The 21,899-nt window shown below is 41.0% G+C and overlaps 1 protein-coding gene across 2 annotated transcripts; it reads right to left on the minus strand.

The window, feature by feature from the left end:
• Nucleotides 1-139: 139 nt before the first annotated feature.
• NUP88 (nucleoporin 88) lies at nucleotides 140-21,740 on the minus strand. Of its 2 annotated transcripts, none has more exons than XM_055576806.1 (17): nucleotides 21,358-21,740; nucleotides 18,077-18,246; nucleotides 17,242-17,367; nucleotides 16,343-16,429; nucleotides 13,228-13,401; nucleotides 10,915-11,101; nucleotides 10,043-10,190; nucleotides 7,348-7,446; nucleotides 6,018-6,108; nucleotides 3,672-3,773; nucleotides 2,555-2,713; nucleotides 1,879-2,004; nucleotides 1,734-1,799; nucleotides 1,525-1,605; nucleotides 1,153-1,279; nucleotides 871-989; nucleotides 140-429 (listed from the first exon to the last, which is right to left on the minus strand). In XM_055576806.1, the coding sequence occupies exons 1-17, from the start codon at nucleotides 21,655-21,657 to the stop codon at nucleotides 366-368; spliced, it is 2,226 nt and encodes a 741-aa protein (XP_055432781.1). In that variant the 5' UTR covers nucleotides 21,658-21,740; the 3' UTR covers nucleotides 140-365. The 2 variants fall into 2 exon arrangements, with proteins under 2 accessions (XP_055432781.1, XP_055432780.1); XM_055576805.1 differs by having other exon boundaries at nucleotides 13,228-13,404; nucleotides 21,358-21,739.
• Between the last annotated feature and the right edge of the window lie 159 nt (nucleotides 21,741-21,899).

The raw sequence follows: 21,899 nt of genomic DNA on the forward strand, positions 1-21,899 counted from the left end.
GAATCTGAGGGTTCTCTCTTCAGAGTCACATTTCTGGTGTTGCTATATTTTAATATGCAGCTTTTATTCTTGCTCAAATATGGAGAAAACTCAGTAGGGTTTATGAAGGTCTAGCAGTGTGTAGATCAAAATCCCAGGCTTTTTTTTTTTTTTAATACAAGCATTTATTCAATTAATTATAAAACAGTATAAAAAGGGATGTACAATCACACCAAAGTTCATCCAGAATACCTCTTTATAAATTATGAGACTGATAACGCTAACAAGGCACCTGCTTCTTTATAAATTAGTGCTACTTGTTCATTTTATAATGAGATTAAGCCTGCACATGTGTTAACTTCAGATGTGAGTCTGTTCTTGGTGGTTCAGAAGTTTACATGATTTCGGATGTCGTTAATTTGCTTCACCATTTCTCTTATGTGCTCACCCCTATAAAATCAAACAGTGGGGGAATACAATGAATTAATAAGTCATTAATAATTGATTCTTAAGAATTTAGTAATGTTGAAATATCTTAGAAGTGTTTTGCTACAATTAATGGCTTAAGGTTTCAGACGGATGGTAATAGTAACTCATTTAAGGGTAGCAGCAGCAAATACAGTAGTGCTGCTGCTGGAAATATTTTTGAACATATTCACTGGGGCACGCCGGGACCACCCAACAGAATTACAAAGGAAGACAGCCATTTTGACACTCCCTCCATACTCATCTCTTAAATCCTTATTTATCACTATCATAGACCTCCTGTCTTGGTAATTACTTGACTTGCAAAATGTCAAATGCTCTTATCTGGGCAAAGAAAGGTTGATTTTGGCGTTCTGCGAAGTAAAAACCACCTTGCAGTAACAGCTGATTAGTACTACTACTTACTCCTCCTTCAGGATGGACTGAATGCATTTTCGCTGGTAGGCGCTGAGAGTAATGGTGGGCTTTTGAGGACTCAGTACCTTTTCCATCTTTCGTTGTTGATAGTCTTTTTTCATAGTAACCTTAAGTATCAAAAAGAACACAGACACTTTAGCTGTGATTTGCTACACATTTTCATAATATTTATTTTAGCCTATTCTTTTTACACTTGACAGAATTATTTTCTGTAGAAGGAACACTTTAAAAAGTACCAACCAAATGTAGCCACCTTGTATCCATTCCTACCTGTTTGATGGCATTGCCCAAATGTCTAAGTTGATCAGGTATCAGCTGTAATTCTTTCTTCATGTCTCTCTCACTGTCAGAGAGAACTGGGAGCTGAGAGTGAAAACTGTGAAGTACTTTTTTCATCCTGTGCAAGAAGTAAGTAATAAGCAAAGGTCGCAGCTTAAGATCTCAGCTCCTTAGGAGGAACACAATCCCAACTAAAGCTTCTCATGTATGAATCTGGTGCTTGTGAAGGAGGGCCCTCCAGGGTGGGTTTGGGGAAAGCATCACTGCACTGGGTTCTGTAGGATACACAGCACCTGAGAACTTGTAACACTGTAGTACCTGAATGGGGAGCTGAACGTTATGCAGTTTGTACAGCCCACTGACCTGTTCATGATGTCTTCCTGTTTTTCCTTGGCTTCCTCGTATTTGTCGGCTAAGCGCTCAGCCATTTCCCGTAGACTTTTCCTAATGGCATAAAAAGCAAGAGTCTAGGAGTCCACCATGATGGTGAAGCCGCTAATGTTACTTATTAGGGAGAGCTCCAGCTCCAGTCTAGCTGAACTGTTTGTTTCCTCTCTGGTCTTGGCACTTACCTCTCCTCTCGACAATAACTGAGATCTTCTAATTGTTTCTTTTTTTGGTCACATAACAACTTGACCCTTCAAGAACAAAAAAAGTTTAATCAGAAGCCGGGTACCAGCCAGGGACTGATTGGTCTGTGAACAGAGGCCGTCCTACCTCCGCTGAATCTCCTCCTTTGCCAGGTCCTGTTTTAGAATGTACTGTTCTCTGAACACCTGGGTGGCTCTGCTGATGAGCTGAAGACATTCTTCGGGAGGAGGAGCCATATCTTTTTCAGATGATCTTAAAAAAAAAAATTCTATCCTTAGTTGAATAAAACAGCTGAAAACAAACTCAAAACATAACTACTTTTTACAGTTCCTGTTTATTATTCTCAAATGCCCTCTGGTATCTGTTCTCTCCATCTGTTCTCACTAGCTGATTAAAGGTGCCCTGTGTTTCTTCCACCATAATAAAAAGTATATGAAAAGAAACACCTGAGGACAAAGAGGATGAAGAATAGTTACAAAACAGAGAAGGGAGGCACCTTTTAAAACTGATATGCCCTGGGACTTCCCTGGTGGTCCAGTGGGTAAGACCTGCCTGCCAGTACAGGGGACATGGGTTCGATCTCTGGTCCGGAATCTAAGATTCCCTCATGCTGCGGCGCAACTAAGCCCATGCACCACCAACTCCTGAAGCCCGTGCAGCAGAGCCCGTACTCTGGAACAACAGAAGCCACCGCAATGAGAAGTCCCCGCCGACTGAAACTAGAGAAAGCTCACATGTAGCAATGAAGACCCAACACAGCCCTAAATTAAAACAAAAAACAGATATGCCCTAAATCCCATACTTCAAAAATGCTGGATTTGCAACACTACGTTGCAAAATGCTTCTAATATGCTTTTCAAAGGAATCCGGGGTTTCAGCCAGAATACGAAGGGGAGACTCTGCTACTTCAACATCCTCTCGGGTACAAAGCAGGGGAGGAGACGCTGGATGGACTGTGCTCCTGCAAAATAAATAAAACTGACCATGGAGATACTTGCTTTAAGTACAGGAAACATGTTGCATTTATCCAGAATTCTGAGGGTTAAGAAACTATAATATGTTAACAAAAACTCTCAATAACTTCAGAAAGCTTCAAAGTCTGAAGACTTTAACAGCTTGGCAAGTGAATGACTTTGCAATAATTCAAACCTGGGAGTTTATTAATAACATTACTTTACATAGACAACTTATATTTCAGGGAGTTGGCAGAAAAATGATTTGAAGGTATCTAGATAACCAGTAGCTCACTATGGGTTTCTTAAGGGGAACAAGAATTATGAGTTCAGCTGCATACCACCTTTCTTTCGGAGTTTTACACATTCTATGATGAGCCTGTGAGGCTGGCAGAGATGTAGAAATTAAGAGTGAGTGTGGACTTTTAAGTCAGAAAGCCCCGTATCTGCAGCCTCATTCTCGTTCCCTATGCTTTCAGCATCTACTTAACCTCTCTATTCCTGTTCCCTCGTCAATGGAATGAGGATAACAGTGCTGTCCTTGTAGTGTGGTGGTTTAGTCGCTCAGTCGTGTCCAACTCTTTGTGACCCCATGGACTGTAGCCCGCTGGCCTGATGATAGGATGCAGTGCAGGTAAATGGCTAGTACTTCTGAGCCTGACACAGAGTTTAAAATCACTGAATGTATCTAACTGATATTAATGATGGAGTTCAGTATTTTAGTATTCTTTCTACACTTGGAAGTAAAGCTCTCGACTCTGCTAGCCAAAGGAGATGCCAGAAATTATGCCTAAAATAAAGTCTTCCAGAAATGGCAGGAGCAACAGAAACACCCCACTTCCAACCCTCCAGTCAGAAGCCAGAGCATAAACCATGTATTTTCAGTCTGGTTACTGAGGGCAGCATCCCAGCTTAGATTCTGCAGAATTAACAAGAGCTGTGTGGGAACACAAAAGTGGGACTTACAGTAAAGGCCTGATGAGGCATTCGTAGGTACTGGTGATGCAGATCATCGTTGGCCCCAGGATGTCAGGGACAATCCAGAATCCTCGAATCGGAGCTGGCTGCCTGAAAAGAACACACAGCCATAGTTACACTGCAGAGCAGCCAAGGCAGCGGAATCAAAGCAACCACATGGCTGAGGCTTGTGGCCTTCTCCGGCCTGGGCTAGTTGCCTGGGACATGCTATTAGGGCAGTAACCTCAGAGGTGGTGACTGTAAAACCCGTACCACTTACAGCTCCAGTGGGGCTGAATCACGCTGTCCCTCAGCAGCCTGAGGCAGGCCACTGACTTGCAGGTCACTCGGGGGCCCACAGCCCCCTGGTACTTGCTGTCATCTCAGCAGTTAACACGATACCATGAAGATGGTTCTCTATGCGTCTTTCTCCCCAACCTGCCCAGAAGCCCCAGGGACCTCTGCATACCTAGCACAGCACCCAACCCAGTTAAGAGCTCAGAATCTCTTGAGTAGTGTCTTTCTGACATTAAAAATTCAACGCAGGCCAGCATCGGTGTCACAGGATTCACTGTACCGTGCACAGCAGGAGGGAGCTTCCTCTCAAGTCATGGTTCTTACTTCACTGAAGAAACTGAAAACTGGACCTCAGACAGGAGCGGTCTTTCCTGCCGGTATGCTCCTCCCACTCCCACAGCTTGTTTCTGCCCCTGCGCAGTGGACACCATCCCCTCTCCCCTCTTCTGAGAACCACTCTATCGACTCTGATCACAAACCTCCCCACTGTCTACTCACCCTCAGCTTATAAACAGCTCACACCTGTCCCATCTGAAGCACTCTCCTCAACCTACTCCCCTCCCTTTAGAGCCAGCCGTCTCTCGACAGGAGCCTGCAGCACTATTTCTCCGGCCACATCTTTCAGTTGTCTTATTTTGCAGAGGGAGGGGAGTGATGGTGAGTTGGGGGGAGTCTGGGAAGTTAAAACTTTTATTTTGTGTTTTCAGTGTGTGAAATATACAAAAAAAGGAGTACATATGTGTACTCTGCAACCACTCTCCAGGCCAAGACTTAGAACACCGCAGGGGCCTTAGACCTCCCATGTGACTCTCCCTGACTACAACCTTCCACTTGATTTCTATGATACTCAGGTTCTGGTTTTGTTTTATAGCTTTCCTACCTATGTACATATCCATTCGTATTCAATACTGTTTAATTTTACCTGTTTATGAAATGTTTATACGTGAGATTTTTATTACCTGTTTTCCCCATTCATTTTTCACCTGTGCTGTCCTCTCCGGCCCCCCAAAGCCTTTCTCTGTGGTTCCTGATGAGCCCCCATGTGGACACTTCACCTCTCTGCAATGCTCTGCTGTGCTTATTTGAGGCTGCTGCCCACTGCCTCCTCTTTGAAACATCCTCCTCCCAAGCATCTTTCCTGGGTTCTCTTTCAGTCTCTCTGGCAGTCTTTTACTCCAGTTTCCTCCTGGGCTGGGTTCCTCATCCTCCACTCGCTGCTTGGAAGAAAGTGCTGACTCCCTGCTCAGGTCTCCTCTACTCACTCTAGGCCCTTCCCAGCGGAACCTATTTTGGTTTATTCTAGTCATCAAATATTTACTGAGATTATCCCAGGCACCCTGTCAAGACACTTCAGTGTACAGACATGAGGTGATGGTATAAATTAAGTATGAAACAGGGCTTCTCTGGTGGCTCAGTGGTAGAGAATCCACCTGCCATTGCAGGAGACATGAGTTCAATCCCTGGTCTGGGAAGATCCCACATGCCTTGGAGCAACTAAGCCCATGTGCCACAACTACTGAGCCTGTGCTCTGCAACAAGAGAAGCCACAATGAGAAGCCGTCCCACTGCAATGAAGAATAGTCCCCGCTTGGTGCAACTAGAGAAGACTGTGGCGCAGGGAAGACCCAGCACAGCCAAAAATAAATTATATGTATATATAAAAGTATGAAACAGACATGGTCTCGGCCTTCATGAAACATATATATTCTAGTAGGGGTGACAGTAAATAAACACAAACATGAATATAAATATGTGCTTCAAAGATAAAGAACAGAAGAATTTGAAGGGGTTCTGGGAAATCAAGGGAACCCTCTATAAAATGATATTAAGATCAGAGAGAATCAGAGTCAAGTGAAGCCTGGGGTTATGACAGGGGAACACCTCTGAGACAGAGGACACAATGTGGAGGGGCCATGGGCAGAGGGGAGCTTTTGAAGAAGAGATTCTTTTGGGGTGAAGAATCCTGTCTACGTGTGAGTGTAATATGCACATATACACATGGACCTGAACTACTGAAACAGCTACTATCTGTGTTTACAAGGGCGAGAAGGTCCTTACCTGCACGGCAGTGGCTTTGTACAAAGAATGTGTTCTACAAAGCATTTCTGTTCTGTAGCCAGTTCCTGTAAACTGTCCTTATCTTCTTCATCTACAAAAGAACACATTATAGAACACAAATCCATTATCAAGATATACGGATAGCAAATATTTACCCCATTCTGTAGGTGGTTTTTAGTGTCTTCTACGTGGTATATCATTTTTGTTTTCATATTTTAGTCTTTGATCAATTTTGAGTCATTTTTGTGTCTGGCGTGAGGTAATGGTCCAATTTCATTCTTGCATGTAGATGTACACTTGTCCCAGCACCATCTGTTGAAAAGACTATTCTTTCCCCCATGTAATTGTTCTAGGACCCCTGCTGAAACCAACTTATTATAAATGTAAGAGTATATTTCTGGACTCTCAATTCTATTCATTGACCTATATCTCTATGCTTATACCAACTATCATATTGTTTTGATTACTGTACCTTTCTAATTAGTTTTGAAATTGCAAAGTGGGTCCTCCAACTTTTGTTCCTGTTTTTCAAGATTGTTTTTTACATCTATACTCATAAGAGATATTAGTCTCTAGTCTTCTTTTCTTGGATGCTGTTGTCTGGCTTTTATCGTAATATTATCCTTATAAAGTGATCAGGGAAGTGTTTTCTCCTCTATTTTTTGTAAGAGTTTATGAAGACTGGTATTAATTCTTCAAAGGGCTTCCTAGGTGGTACAGTAGTAAAGAATCCTCCTGCTAATGCAGGAGACATAAGAGATGTGGGTTTGATCCCTGGGTCAGGAAGATCCCCTGGAGTAGGAAATGGTAACCCACTCCAGTATTCGTGCTGGGAAAATTCCATGGATAGAGGAGCCTGGCGGGCTACCCCCAGGGAGGGGGTTGCAAAGAATCAAACATGACTGAGCAAAGCACAGTGATCAAAATCAGTTTTGATTACTGATTCAATCTCATGTTATATACTGTTATATAATAGGTCTATTCAGATTTTTTTAGTCAGTTTTGTTGATTTGTATCTTTCCAGAAATTTGTCCATCTCATTTAGCTTATCTAATTGGCATACAGTTGTTCTTGGTATTCCCTTACCATCTTTTGTTCTTGGTATATCCTTATAATCTCATATTTCTGTATGGTCAGCAGGAATAGCCCCTTTCATTTCTCACTGTAGTAACTTGAGTCTTTATTTCTTGGTCAGTTTACCTATAGGTCTGTCAATTTTGCTGATCTTTTCAAAGAACTATCTTTTGGTGTCATAACCTCTATTGTTTTTCTGTTCCAAACAAATTTTTGATAGACTCTATGAAACATACTGAAAAGTGAAAAAACTCACCTGACCCAAGAAACTTGTGAAGTTTATGAATCCAAGTTAGCCCCACACTGTGTACACCAGCTTCATGAGTGCAGTGGTATCTTGAAGGACACTTGGGATCTGAAAATGGAATCAACATAAAGGAAGCCACTAGAAAACTAAGAGAATTCACCTGAGTAGGCCACAAATGCATCTGGTGACGGAAGTGCTGCAAGGTCAATAGGACCTTCATACTGTGGCACTATGTCAGGGGTTTGGGAATTTAAAAACATGACTTTAGTTTTCAAACACATTTTAAAAGTATAATTAAGAAACTCATTTCAAATATGTTCTTTTCCCAAGTATTAACACCGAGTTCACCGAACATAAACACTTGCTATCAAGGAACGGACTTATGCCTTTCTGTCCATCTCTGTGGATTTATTTACAGTTTTCAAAATAAAATGGTAAGAAAGGCTCTAGCTCTAAAAAACCTGTGCTCGCACACATCTACTTACATGAAACTGTTGAAGCTACTGCACTCCTCCAGCACAGGTGCTGAAAAGACTTCAGCACAGCAGCTTAGTGAACAGTCCTGTCACAGATGGTAAGTCAGGTGTGAAACGTGCAGTTTTACTTGTCCTGATAATGTTGACTTACAGAGAATTGTTTGTTGAAATTTTAGATATAATTTTTGTATTTATATTTACACCAAGAAATATGAGCAGTTATTACATAATTTTAATGAAAATTTCTCTAGTTTTTCCTCTATTTCTTTGAAGCCCTAGTTATCAGTAACACTATTGTTAAACTAAAAGATGAACTTTTTTTATATTTATCCCTGTGACTCAGGATTTTTAAAACATTAAACAATGAAAACAAGATATTAAAAAAAAATGTATATACTAAAGCTGATTTAAGATGGCAACTGTCAACCATAAGCTCCTAAACCAAATTTTTCTTTTATCTAACATCCTCACTTTCTTACTGCCGAGTTTATAGTAAGTAAATGTAAATATTATATTATCTGTTTTATATGTTGGGGTTCTGCATAACACCTCTGAAAATAGCATTATGTTATGAACAGTAAAAAAAAAAAGGCTTCTGGCAATCTCTGTGGTAATCATCTCTGAACAATAAAGTACTGAAAAGTTTCTTTTCATTTGCCTGCACCTTAGACTTAGTTTGCGACTTCCAAAGCTCAAATCATCTCATTAGGTTTCCTATTGTTTAAAATGGCTTTTTGAAATGTGTCTGTGGTGCTGAAGTCAACAGAAAAACCCTAATATTTGGATGTGACAGAATCTATTATGAAAAAAGGAAATACTAGTAATTGCAGTAGTAAATTTGCTAGACACCCCTGACAAGATATGTGGTAACATAAACCATTCATTTATGTCATTAAAAATCTGGGAATGTTTCAGTGATTGTAATATGCTTTAAGTACAAACATGAATGAGCAAAAAATTTATTAGTTTCATATATGAAAATGTTCTCTTATTCAAAGAATCAAGAAAAAAGCCTACAATTAAGATTTCCCCAAGACATATGTATCTATAAGGAAACCAGTTAGTTTACGTTACTTTACCTCACTAGGTCTCAATTTCCTCGTCTATAAAGCAAAGTTCTGAGACTTAATATTTAGACTCTTTCTCTCCAGTTAAGAGACCAGACATGCCCAATGAGTTCTCTTTGCTGGTTTATTATATAAAGGCTACTATGCTCTTAAATGTTAGACTATACTTTAGTACAGAGTTGAAGCCAGTATTACTAAACCTGGGAAAACTGGCTAATAAGACTGTAAGCAGATTAGGGCAGGCTGCTTCAGGACTGAACTCCCTTTCTCTGGACTGAAGAGAGGAAAACTATGAAGGTTCACCCCATTATTCCTGACTGAGGAGGCTTTTGTTCCTCATTCTTCTCAGGGAAGACACCTAGATCCTAGAGGAGATTAAGAAAAAGTTGAGGAGCAAATAGGATTATAGGATTTTTATGTCAGAAGGCACTTTAGAGATCATCTGATGTTATCCCTATTATTTTTAGGTGAGAAAATTAATGATCAGAGAGGCTGAATAAATGTCCAGTGCTACAGAGCCGATTAATGTTAGAGCTGCAACTAAGACCTAGGACCCTCCAGACTCTTAGTTACCAACTCCTTCCACTCAACCACTCTGAGTCTCAGGGATACATGTGACACACTCGGTGACTGTCTCAGCAGTTTAGCCAAGAGCTCCTAGATGAAGAGATAAGCTGCCAGAAAGCTCTGGAGCCAAGCCAGGTAAGTTAAAGCAAAAGAAAAAAAAGATAAAAAGGTAACATTCAAATGGGTCTGGGTATAACAAGATAGTATGTTCTCAAATGAAGAAAGTTATTTTAAAGAGATATCTTAATATAAGTATATTATCACTTTATTTTAAAAATTATTTTTACAGTTTATTAAAGTTTGCATACATTTAACAATTTGAATAATGAACCTACTTTTGATTAGACCAGGGGAAGAAATGACTATTATAAATCTGAGTTGATCCCGCCTGAAGACCACGATCTGAATGAAAACTTGGGAAATCTGCTTTTCTTGAATCTACAGTGTAATGTTGTGGCTAAAAGGCCAAAAGAACCTAGCAGTCAAATTTTTAAAGGCTGGAACCACACAAAAAGCAAATTACACAGAAATGGTCTGTGATAATCTCATATAAATATAATGAGATATAAGAACTAAATTTAGTGAACACTTTACCTCTGTGAAGTTTGATTGGACAAGAAAAGTCAGAATCAAAGGGCTCATCCTCTCCAGATGCCAGTTTCAGGGCAAGCTCCAACTCAACACACTCAAACACATACAGAGATGGAATGAGGTCAGCCCTGGAATCCCAGGACTTTTCTGACTGTAAAAAAACAAACAAAAAACCTGCACTGTAACTTTAGTGTTTCATGTTCTTTTGAAATGTACACACCTAAAAACAGAAGCAAAAAGCTGCATCAAATAGTGCTTCCAAACTTTTCTTAATTCCACCCTCTATTCCAACACTGTGCTTCTTCAAAGAGAATAAAAGGCTTCTCTGCTCTTGGGAAGATGTAAACACACAAATTTAGAGAAGAGCCAATTCAGTTATTCAAAGGTTCTTTACACTTGTCACCAAACGTAGCAGTTTAGAGTTAAAAAACATGTAGGCTGCTGGACCAATAAGCTGGGTACATCCTAACTTTTTTCAATTTAAGTATTTAGAGTGGGCTTCAATTAATTTTGAGTGTTAAGTTTCCAAAATAGTGCCAGATATAAAATTCCAAAGTAAGTGCCAGATACGTAGCTCAGCAGGTAAAGCATCTGCCTGCAATGCAGGAGACACAGGAGATATGGGTTCGATCTCTGGGTCAGGAAGATCCCCCAGAGGAGGCTATGGCAACCCACTCTAGTATTCTTGCCTGGAGAATCCCATGGACAGAGGAGCCTGGCAGGCTACAGTCCACAGAGTGGCAGAGTCGGACACAACTGAGCACATGCACACACATGTAAAGTACAAAATTCCTCCTATACGAAGCCTTCATACCATTCTAAGAACTGTCCCCAGTGTTGGAGATACGAATATGGCCCACGATCACCCGACTTACTGTTTGGTCATCTTCTTCTTCCCCCTCCAGCACAACACAGTGATACAGCATTCCTGATTCAGTAGCAATCACCAGGATGTTAGGGACACATGGTAAGCAGAGCACAGCACAAGCATCGTAGCCATAGTTATCTTCAGCAGCAGGATGCATGGGCAACGGGCCCAACAGCTTGCCCACACTCCCAGGGCTAAAAAAAGAGTGAAACATCCTCGGGAAATGTTGACAGAAGACCATACCTATCACTTAAAACCCTTTTGGACTCTGTCTCCAGCTATCAGACACGGATTAAAAATATAGTCTATTCCCAATGTCTCCACTTTTTCACTTTCCCATTCAATTTCCACCTCTTTGGTGCTTTTCTACTGGAGATAATTTTGTCCCCAAGGGGATGCTGGTGACATCTGGAGACATTTGTGGCTGCCACAGCTGGGAGGACGGGGACAGGTTACTGGTGTCTAGAGGCCAGAGATGCTGCTGAGCATCGCCCCCCAGGGCAGCCCCTGTCAGCAGTGCAGAGGCTGAGAGGGGCCAGCCCTCAGTTCACTGCGGTTTATGCCTTCACCACTCTACTCAAGTTGTACGAGTTTTGGTTTGTAGCATGACTTTCTGATGAACAAGGAACCACACAGCAGGGACTCTGCCTTTGATCTTGTATTCCCACATTCTGCCACATATTGAGCCCTGAATAAATATCTATTAAGCTGATTTATAAATAAATCATGATGTTCAGCCTTGGGCCCTATGCCTAATTACGAACTTTCCCAGAATTCTTACACTCTACTGACTCTTTCACCAGAACAGTTTTCTCTCTAGTCCTGTATTTCCAGCTGTCCACGGAATACTTCCAAATTATTGGAATTATTAATTTCAAATTAGTTGTCTTTCCTGACCTATTTGTGTCAATGCCTCACTCCCTTATCCAAAGAGCAACTAAGTCTTATTGACCCTTCCTTTGTAGTATTTACTATGTTCATTTCTCCCTCACATTACCACCAGAGTTTAAACTCTTGAAGACTGTAAGCTAAATTTTGGAACAGTTTCTTTAGAAGTCCCTCCGTTCCCAGTCCCTCTCCAGCCAACTGTTTTATCCTCGTTTAGAAACCATCACTGTCTTCCTATTACCCTATTCCTACAGAAAAGACTCCACATCCCTTAACTAGGTACTTGACTCCACCAAGTTTTCCCTGCACAGATACCTCCAGGTTTATCCCTAAAGGCTCCCTACCTGAATCTTCATCTCTAGTCCCAAGTGTTTAATCACTGGGACCTTGAACGACACTTGCACTTGCCTATTTTCATACTTGACTTCAAGCTACACTTCTGACTAAAATGGTCATTGATGCTTCATTTAATCCTGCAGTAAAGCCTTAAGTTCCATATGACACAGTCCTTCTCTATGAAAACCTCCTTAACTTTTTCAGTCAGAATCATCTCTCCTTCCTCTGAGCTTTCATGTACCATGAACATAGTCTAAATCATTACCTTTCCATGGTTATGTAAGTCTCTTCCCCACAGCTGGGACATTACAAGACCAGATTACCATGTCTCACCATCCCCATGGTACCTTGTTCACATAAGATCCACGATACAGATCTTCCTTGACTTAAGGTGGAGTTACATTCCAATAAATTCATTGTTAAGTTGAAAATATTTTAAGTCAAAAAAGGATTTAATACACCTTACCTACCAAACATCATAGCTTAGTCGAGCCTACCTTAAATGTGCTCGGAACATTCACATTAGTCTACAATTGGGCAAACTTGTCTAACATGAAGCCTATTTTATAATGAAGTGTTAAATATCTCTAATTTATTGAGTACTATACTGAGAATGATACACAGAATGGCTATAAGTGTGTCAGCTCTTTACCTTTCTGATCGTGTGGCTGACTGGGGGCTGTGCTCACTGCCCAGCATCACAAGAAGCTATCAACTGACTATCACTATCCTGGGAAAAAAAAAAATCAATGAAAAACTTAAAGTATAGTTTCTCCTAAATGTAACTGGTTTTGTGCCATCATAAAATCGTAAGTCTGACTAAGTTGGGGACCATCTGTAAATACTTTTTGATTGATTAGACTTTGTGAACACAAATCCAGCCTTAAGAGATTATTCTATAGAACTTACCCAAATAATATGAAGAAAAAGAGGTCAAATGATCTGTACAAACTTTCTCTCCAAAATGGGCAAGCCAGCATTGAAAGGCTGCAATATTTCCACAAACTCATAAACATGGACCCCAGGTCCAACCATGACAATCTATACTGTAGCACAAGCTTGACCTTCACTTCAGGTGGGTTCCCCCTCAGCTTACCTGTGCAACAGACTAATGTATGTAAGGAAAGTCTCCCCATTCTCATATAAGATGTACAGAGGGTAAGCTGCTACTTCTTCTTTGCCTTTTTGTCCAAATATGTGCTTCGGGACTGCTGACAATGGCCCAAAGTCAAATGCAACTGCTGTCTCTCCCAGAGATGCAGTGTAGGCCCTTCTGAAAAGAGAGTTAAAAACCAAAATGAAAACAAAACTTCCAATAACAGCAGGTGGGGTGGAATTTGTATTCAATGGAGTGAGACGAAAAGTTACGATTATGAAGAATGTTAAACAATGCTGGAAAAGGCTCATAAAATTAAATGAAAGCAGCAGACCATAGAACTATATAAACTGTTTAAATATACAGTCACACAAATAGTAAAAATACACGCATACAGACATGCATAAATACAGAAAAGAAACAGGAAGAAAACAAAGACGTCCATAGTTACTTCTAAGCAGTAGGATGCATTCAGTCCACAAATATTTACTAAGTATCTCCTTTATGCCAGGCACTGTAGGTTCTGGGAAAGGTCAGTGAATTTAACAAAGGCCCTGCCCTCTAATGAAAAAGATGTCAACAGAGAAGACACAATCAGATAACATAAAATCAGAAAAAGATGATTTAGGTGATTACTTTAGGTGACCTGGGAAAGGCTCTGATAAGGTGATATTTGAGCAAAGATTTGAAGGAAGTAAGGCAGTAAGTCTGTGGTTATGTGTAGTAGTAGTTGAGGAGGAGTAGTTGAGGCAGAGGCTGTGAGGAACTGCAAGAAGGCTGAGTGGCTGGAGCTAAGAGCCAAGGCGGTGGGAGGACTGAGGTAGAAGCATGCAGTAAGTGGGCAGACCCGTAGGCCTTCAGGCCATGGCCTCTCTGGGAAATGAAGTATGGAGAGCAGGGAAGTAGAATGATCTGATTTATATCAAAAAGTAGCACTCCGGTGCAATATTATGATCACACTATAGGAAATTTTTTAATATTTCATTTTATTAATACTTTTCTATAGTTTTCCTGATTTTCTACAAAAATATACATTACTTTTATAATCAGGAAAAATAAATGATAAAACATGCTATTTTATTATTTTAAAAATTTTGTATAATTGGTTTTTCAAAAAGATTCAGTTTAATACAAAGGTAATGAATATGGTTAAAATAAAACCACAATTTCATACAGCTTTTGAGACAGTCAACATCATTCCAAGGCATGATAAGTACCACATCTTAGTTTCTTTATCACGTGGAAAGGTATATGGTATTAGGAGGCACAAAATGAGGAATCCCCAAATCCAGAATAAAAGAACTGCCTGAGTTAAACTAAACAATTAGGACAATGACTGGAAACAAATAGACACATCGGTGATTTCAAAAAGACTTAAAGCCATCCAAATCTAACTGGAACTTAATACAGTAATATTTCTAATAATAATGCTAGAAGGTATCAATTAATGAGTACTTATTCTGTGCCATGTTAGGCACTTTCTATGCATGATCTCATTTATTCTGTACAATAATCCAAGTAAATGGTGACTACTCTTTTTTAAGTGCTATTTATTTGCTGCGTCAGGTCTTAGTTGTAGCACGTGGAATCCTTTGTTGCAATGCGCAGCCTCTCCAGCTGTGGCACATGGGCTCACCGGTTGGCTGCACGGGCTTGGATGCTCCATGGCATGTGGGATCTCAGTTCCCTGACTAAGGCCTGAACCTGCGGCCCCCACACTGTGCATTGGATTCCCAACCACTGGGCCACCAGGGAAGTCCCCAGTGGTCACTACTTTTTACATGCATGGAACAGTCATGGAAATGAGACCAAGTGAAACTGAATAACTTGCCAGATGCCACAACTGACAAGTGGCAGAGCTAAGACTGGAATACAGGTGCTGACACCAGAGCCAACGCTCTTAACAACTGCATTTGCTCTGCAGCCTCTCATCTAGACAGCGAGTCTGGCAAAGGCTGAGAAACTATGGAAACGCTCTGCCGACACCAGAACAGGACCTATCAATTTGCAGGTGTTTCCCCATCGTGGAGATGGATGGATGGGACTTTAAGAAGCTAATGCTGTATAAGACATTAAAGTCATCTGACTGAAAACTTTCAGTTCTGGGACTAATGAATTAATTAATTCATTAATTAATGAGAATTAATGTGGTCCCAGGCTAGTGGCAACTTCTGACTCATAACAGAAGCAGAAGAAATTCCTCTCTGGAAGAACATACTCCCAGCTTGGGCTCTTGACATTTCCAAACATTAAGATGAAGTAAACACAAGTTCACAATGAGAGATCAGCAACCACAGGAGGAAGCGACTCTGATTACAGGACAGGAGGAAGAACAGACACAGATTTAGATCCCCGCCTCGCCAAGACTTCAGATATTGAAACTGTCACATACGTAATAGCTGTATGTAAAATATTCAAAGGAATAACAGAAAAACAAAAACAGACTATTAGATATGATCATTATGAAGACATGAAAAGAACTAGCTGGAACTTCCAGAAATATTGCTACTATGGGCTTCACTCCACATACACACCCTGTGGGTGACAGGATGTGGTAATCACCAAAAAGACTGAGCAGGAGGCCAGAGGAAGGGAGTTTGTAAATTCAAAGGGTGATTCTGTTACTGGTCAAACTAGCCAGGAACTTGGTCTGCAGTGGACAAGAAAACTAACATAAGCCAGGGTCACATGAGAAGCAGGAGGCAGTCTATGGTCCACTCTAGCTTCTGGGGTACCAGGGGCTGGTCTGGGGGGTCCAGCAATCTGCTCGTCCATTCTGAGTGAACAGCTGGCAGGCCTCCAGCCCAACACTCTCACCTTCCACTTTTTCCGTGACTTTGAAATATTATAATTTATTCTCCTATTCATGATACAACAGGGACTCAGTTTTGGCTATTCACAGTTTTGAACTTTCTTGAAAAAAGATCAAGCTAGCAGAGTAACTTTCAGATTTGTAACTTCTTATTACCTACTCATATCGCCTATTTTTTCTTATTTCTCATATTACCAAAAACCATGCTAAAGTCACCTTTGGAAAATCTTATAATCTTAAAATTTCACTTATGATCCCAATAAACCAATTTTTAAAAATTTAATGACAGAAATAAAAACTTACCCTTTGTTGAGTATTAGACTTTCCTCTTCTGCTTCTGAAAGTACAATGACCTTGGTCGGTGTCTGGGGCTCACGCAAAGAGTAAATTCTAGCAATCAAAAGAGAAGAAAGCCAGCACTTAAAATTCTCTTTTATTTCCTAAAGTTGCTCCTTCATTTCCACCCAGTCAGTTTTTGAGAATTTTCCTACCAGTCATTACAACCATTTGCCAAAGATCTTGCTGTTACTGACAAAAGTAGCCTACACTTCATTTGTTCTGAAGCAACCCAAAAAGGCGGCTTCCTTGGTACATGAAGAAATATTCTCTGCCCTTGCCAAAATTCCTTATATCAGCCTTCCCCAACCACTGTACTTCAGTTCTTAGCTGTATACACCTTGTCTAGTCATCTCACAAACTTTTTACATAAGGCAGATCCAGAAAGTTAACTGGTAATATCAATGTCTGTAGGACGAGGGCATTTAATCATAACAATGCAAACCTGGAAAACAGCTTTAGAAATGATCAAATCAAACTTGCTCATTTGACAAATAAGAAACAGATGCCCAAGTTGTTGGTTTTTAACATCCCAAAGACAGAAGTGACACTGGGACAAGAATTCAAATCTCTCACTTCCCAATTAAATTCTCTTTTTCTCTATGCTACATCACCTCCAAAAGAGTGACATGGTAAAAGCAGTTTCAGGGAGATTATTTTAACAGTTAGATTGGGAATGGAGAGACTGGAGGCAGAAAGACTAGCTGAGAGAGAACAGCAGTAATTAAGACATGTAAGTTAGGGCAGCTGAACACTGCCCCCATGATGGAGAACAGGTTATAGCAGCCATCAGATAGTTTTTCCAAGCTGTTAACTGGCAATTAAGAGACTCTTCCCACTCACAAAACTGTAAGATACAGACTTACCTTATGACATTGTCTGACGTTAACAGCACTATGTGGGGCTCTAGCATCTCGCTCGGATACCAGGCAGCATGCTTCAGAGTCAGAGAGGTGGAACTGGTGAAAAATCTCTCAGCAACGGGAGTGGTACTAAAATACAGACAGCAATTTTCCAAAACTTTCTAAAGGAAAACCTATCTCAACACTTTTTACTCTTCTTTCCTTTAAATTCCTTTTTCAAACATCTTGCTGAGGCAGCATTCAAAGCATCTACCAACCAGTATCAAAGAATCAAATATTTTCTAATCTGTATTTTATAGAGTACCATTGATTTTAGACAGAATAACTTATCCTTTTAGTAACTTTGTAAAGAAAATACAAAGGCAGTTATTGTCACTCCTATTGTGGATATGAAAGACTTAGAAAAGAAACATTTTCAAGGAGGCCCAACCTAAGGACTGTGGAGCTAAAGGTATGTTTCTACCTTATATTCTTTTCAGATTTTTCACACTCTCATTTCTCAAGATTTGTTGACAAAGAAAAAAATACAAAACTAAGTTATATTTATGAGAAAACTGTTTGGCCCACAGATAATAACTGCTTTTAAAGCATCTTATTTCAACCTACTTGATAAAACAGCCTGACTTCCAATGAGACAGCAATGTGGTAATCTAGGCAAAATATATATACTATATATATCATATATACTATGGAAGTCATTATCACAAGAAGCCAATGTGCAGACTACTGTACACTGTTTCAATAGTAGCAAACACACCGTAAGAACCACTGATTTTAAGGAATTTTCTGCATGTATTACAAATTATACAGATAAACACTAAATGGAAATACAACTTACCTACAATTCACTGTTGATTTTCCACCTTCAAATTCAGAATTCTTTCCCCATCTTTTAGGTAATTCTAATATCATAAGTCCTTTTATTCCTATAAGTGCTACATGATGTTGTGTTGGGCTTAACAAGACTTGATAGATTTCAAACAGGGGTGGATTTATGCAAAGCAATCTCTGAAAATTAAAGCAAATTGGTCAAAATAGTTCACTTTAATGTAAATATATATGGCAGTTACTCGAAAGCACAGCACCGCTTTAGTTTTCTATTAATGTAGGATAAAGAAGCATTCTGGATAAGTACTAACACTTCAGCCATTAACTGATGAAATATTTTTTTAACTGCTTATATTGGAATATTATATAAAATGCATCAGATTTCCCTACTTTGGTAAATACTACATATAATTTCCCTTTTTATGATCAAACTCCAGACTACCACTTTAGCCTCAATTCTCCACCATTCTCCACTTGTACTTTATACTCCAGATTAACGTGTATTTCTGGGAAATCACCATGTATTTCTGTACAACGATCCTTCCTGCAATGCCCTCAGTTTCTCTTTTTAGGAGCTGACACATTCTTGGAGACTCAGTTTCTATGTGCTTTCCTCCCAAAAAATCTCTCTGATTTTCTGGCCAGGAACCAGTGCATCTTTTCTGTCCTCCTAGCTGCTGCTGCTGCTAAGTCGCTTCAGTCGTGTCCGACTCTGTGCAACCCCATAGACGGCAGCCCACCAGGCTCCCCCGTCCCTGGGATTCTCCAGGCAAGAACACTGGAGTGGGCTGCCATTTCCTTCTCCAATGCATGAAAGTGAAAAGTGAAAGTGAAGTCACCAGGCAAGAGTACTGGAGTGGGGTGCCATTGCCTTCTCCGGTCCTCCTAGAGCACACCCTAAATAATTCTACTGTAGTCCTTTATCACCCTGCATTCCAATTATCCTTTTACTTGCTCATCCCACACAACTGTGAATTACCTGAGCTCTGTGTCTTTCCTGTTATCCTTGGCGTATGTGGCGTGTTGCTAACTCTCAGTATATGTTTTAGCTGACTAGCCAGTTGAGAACTCAGAAGTATTGGTAAATAATTACTATGTTATAAATAGTAAAATAAGATAGTGGCTTCAAGAACTCCTGCAGCAAGTAAAATGCTGCTTTATCTAAGCAGATTTAGTTATGGAACAGAGACATTTTCAGGAGGGTTCTGTTAAGTTGTATGTCTTGGCATTATATGCCTTCCAAAAAAAAAAACTGCACTTCTATTTCTTCTCTCATGAGTATCTCAAATTTCCTCTTTCTTTTCTATCCACTTTCAGTAATAAACCAAGAGATTACCAATCTATTGCTTATCCTGATGTACAGAGAATCACTGTCTGCCAAAATAGTATTAGACAAGACTGTTGAATATAATGTGATTCCAATTAATTGTTACTGATGTAAGTCTGGGCTTTGTTCTTTGAGTCTTTTGGGGGGGGGGGGTCGGGGGAGGGATTGCTTTTGCTTTTAGCTGCCCTTTGCTGATTCTAATCAAATTGCTTTTTCTCCCGTCAATGGTTTGTTCCTTCCTTCTCCCATCTTCTCAATCTTCTACATGATTCTAACAATCTATCTCAAATCAAAGGCCACCTTTCTTTGGCAGAACAATCTCATCACTTTGGGTCACCTGTAGTAATCACAGTATTCAGGTGTTTTTTGTCTGGGGGGTTTTTTGGTTTGATTTGGTTTTTAAAGTCACTATTCATGCCTTTGATCTGGATTTTTTTGGGGGGTATTTTTTTTATTTGATTTTTAAAGTTACTATTCATGTTTTTATTTCCTTTAAAGTTGCAACTCATGCTAAGCTGCTTCCTCCTCCGAGTTTTTGGATTTCTGAGGATTAAAGGTCATTCAGACAGTCATCAATATTGTACTGAGAGTTCATATGTTCCAGGCACACAGAAGTACTGGGAATACAAAACTAAGTAAGGCAGACAACCCTGCCCTGGTGCTTGTAATCCAGAAAATAATTCAGGCAATGAATGAACAAATATAAATAATTTAATCATGACTGTGCTAAATCCTGCAGAGAGATATAGGGCACTATTGTACTGTGTGCCGAACATCTAATAATTACTCTTAAATTTTAGGACTTCCCTAGTGGGTACAGTGGTTAAGAATCCGCCTGCCAAGGCAGGGGACACGGATTCTTTCCTTGGCCCGGGAAGATTCCATATGCCTTGGAGCAACTAAGTGTGTGCACCAGAACTGCTGAAGCCTACGTGCCCTAGAGCCCCTGCTCCACAAGTGAAGCCACGGAAATAAGCAGCAGCCCCCACTCGCTGCAACTACAGAAAGCACAGACAGCAATGCAAACCCAGCACAACCAAAAATAAAAATAAATTTAAAAAAGAACTATATTAAAAAAACCTGAAATTTTAAAGTTAGTAGACAGTAGGCCTGTGACCTATTTTCAAAACTGCAGAAACGTTGCTAGCACCTTATTCAAATCATTTCTCATCGACAAGGTTCAACCAGCACACAACAGCTGCCATAGGTTAGAATGGGTGCCAAGTTTTCTTATTTTGTAATCTTTAAATGACAAGAATCGGCTTGTTACAAGTAAACGCTTCCATAAAGCAATGTTTAATCACAAGAAGCCTAACACTCTCTGATTACACTGACTGTCACATGCTGCTGGTTTCTCCAAGACAAGCCAACATCCCTTTCAACTTTGGGGATAGCCTAATTTCCAGAGGATTCCGCCTCCATGTCAGGGAGGAAATCTGGTGCTTTGGAAGAGACGACCTGACTTCAGGCTCACAACCACCCCAAGAGAAAGTTAGGATTGTCCCTCTTATTTTATGCAGTGACGCCGTGACACCGGTTTCTCAGGATCCACCTCCTAAAACAGCGAATGCACCCACGCTCTCAAGCCCCGTATCCCCGCTGTTATTCTTCAGAGCACCTGCACCACTGATACTTTACTGTGACTCCACGCTCCTTCCCTTCCTCTCAGACCCGGACAACTCAAGCACCTTGAGCGCATAAGTTTCTGTAAGAGTGTCCGGCGCGAAGTCAGAGTCAATAAACATTTGTGGACGGAATGAAATACGGGAAGAGAGGCTTCCAAAGGTTCGGCGGCTGTGGTAGAGCGAATGAAAAGGAGACTTCTCCACTCGCTGCTGGGCACCCCCCAAAAAGACGTCTGCTTACGCTCGCAGACCACTCCTCCCACCAGCAGACCAAAAATAGCCAGGATGCGAAGGGGACGAAAACGCTAACGGTCGTTTCCCAATTCGGCCTAGCCGTACCTGGTACTGGGAGAGGGAGGGCTCCTCACCAGCGCCGCTGGGGCCCCGAAGGCGCACGACTAAGAAGGAGCTCTCTTCTGGGTCCCACAGAAAGAGTTCTCCACCGAGGCCCAAGACCAGGTTTCTCGTCAACAACTGTGGAGGCAGCGGCGGCGACGACGGCAATGATGAAGCCGGCTTCTCAGTTTCGGTTGAGCTCTGGTTTTTCAGTCCTTCTCGGAGCCGCAAGAACACGGCGTGGTTGGGCAGCCAGGTCTGCCACACCTCACCGTCGCCCGGGCCGCCTTCGGCGCCCGCCATCTTGAACCCACAGCTCTCTGTGGCCTCGCCGCGAGCGCAACCAATCTGCTTCCAGCCGTCCACTGCTTCGGCCAATCATCGAGCAGGCAGGCCGGACGCACAAGACAGAATAAGGGGCGGGGCAAAGGTGAGGGCAGCCCATCAGACAGCGTCATCGCCAAAGGAAAGCCAATCACCAGTCAAGCCTATTCTGAAGCCAAAGGGGCGGGAGGAGAAAGTCAACAGGCCAGAATGTGAGTTGA

Source organism: Bubalus kerabau, chromosome 4, assembly GCF_029407905.1.
Source record: "Bubalus kerabau isolate K-KA32 ecotype Philippines breed swamp buffalo chromosome 4, PCC_UOA_SB_1v2, whole genome shotgun sequence".
NCBI classification, from domain to species: Eukaryota; Metazoa; Chordata; class Mammalia; order Artiodactyla; family Bovidae; genus Bubalus; species Bubalus kerabau.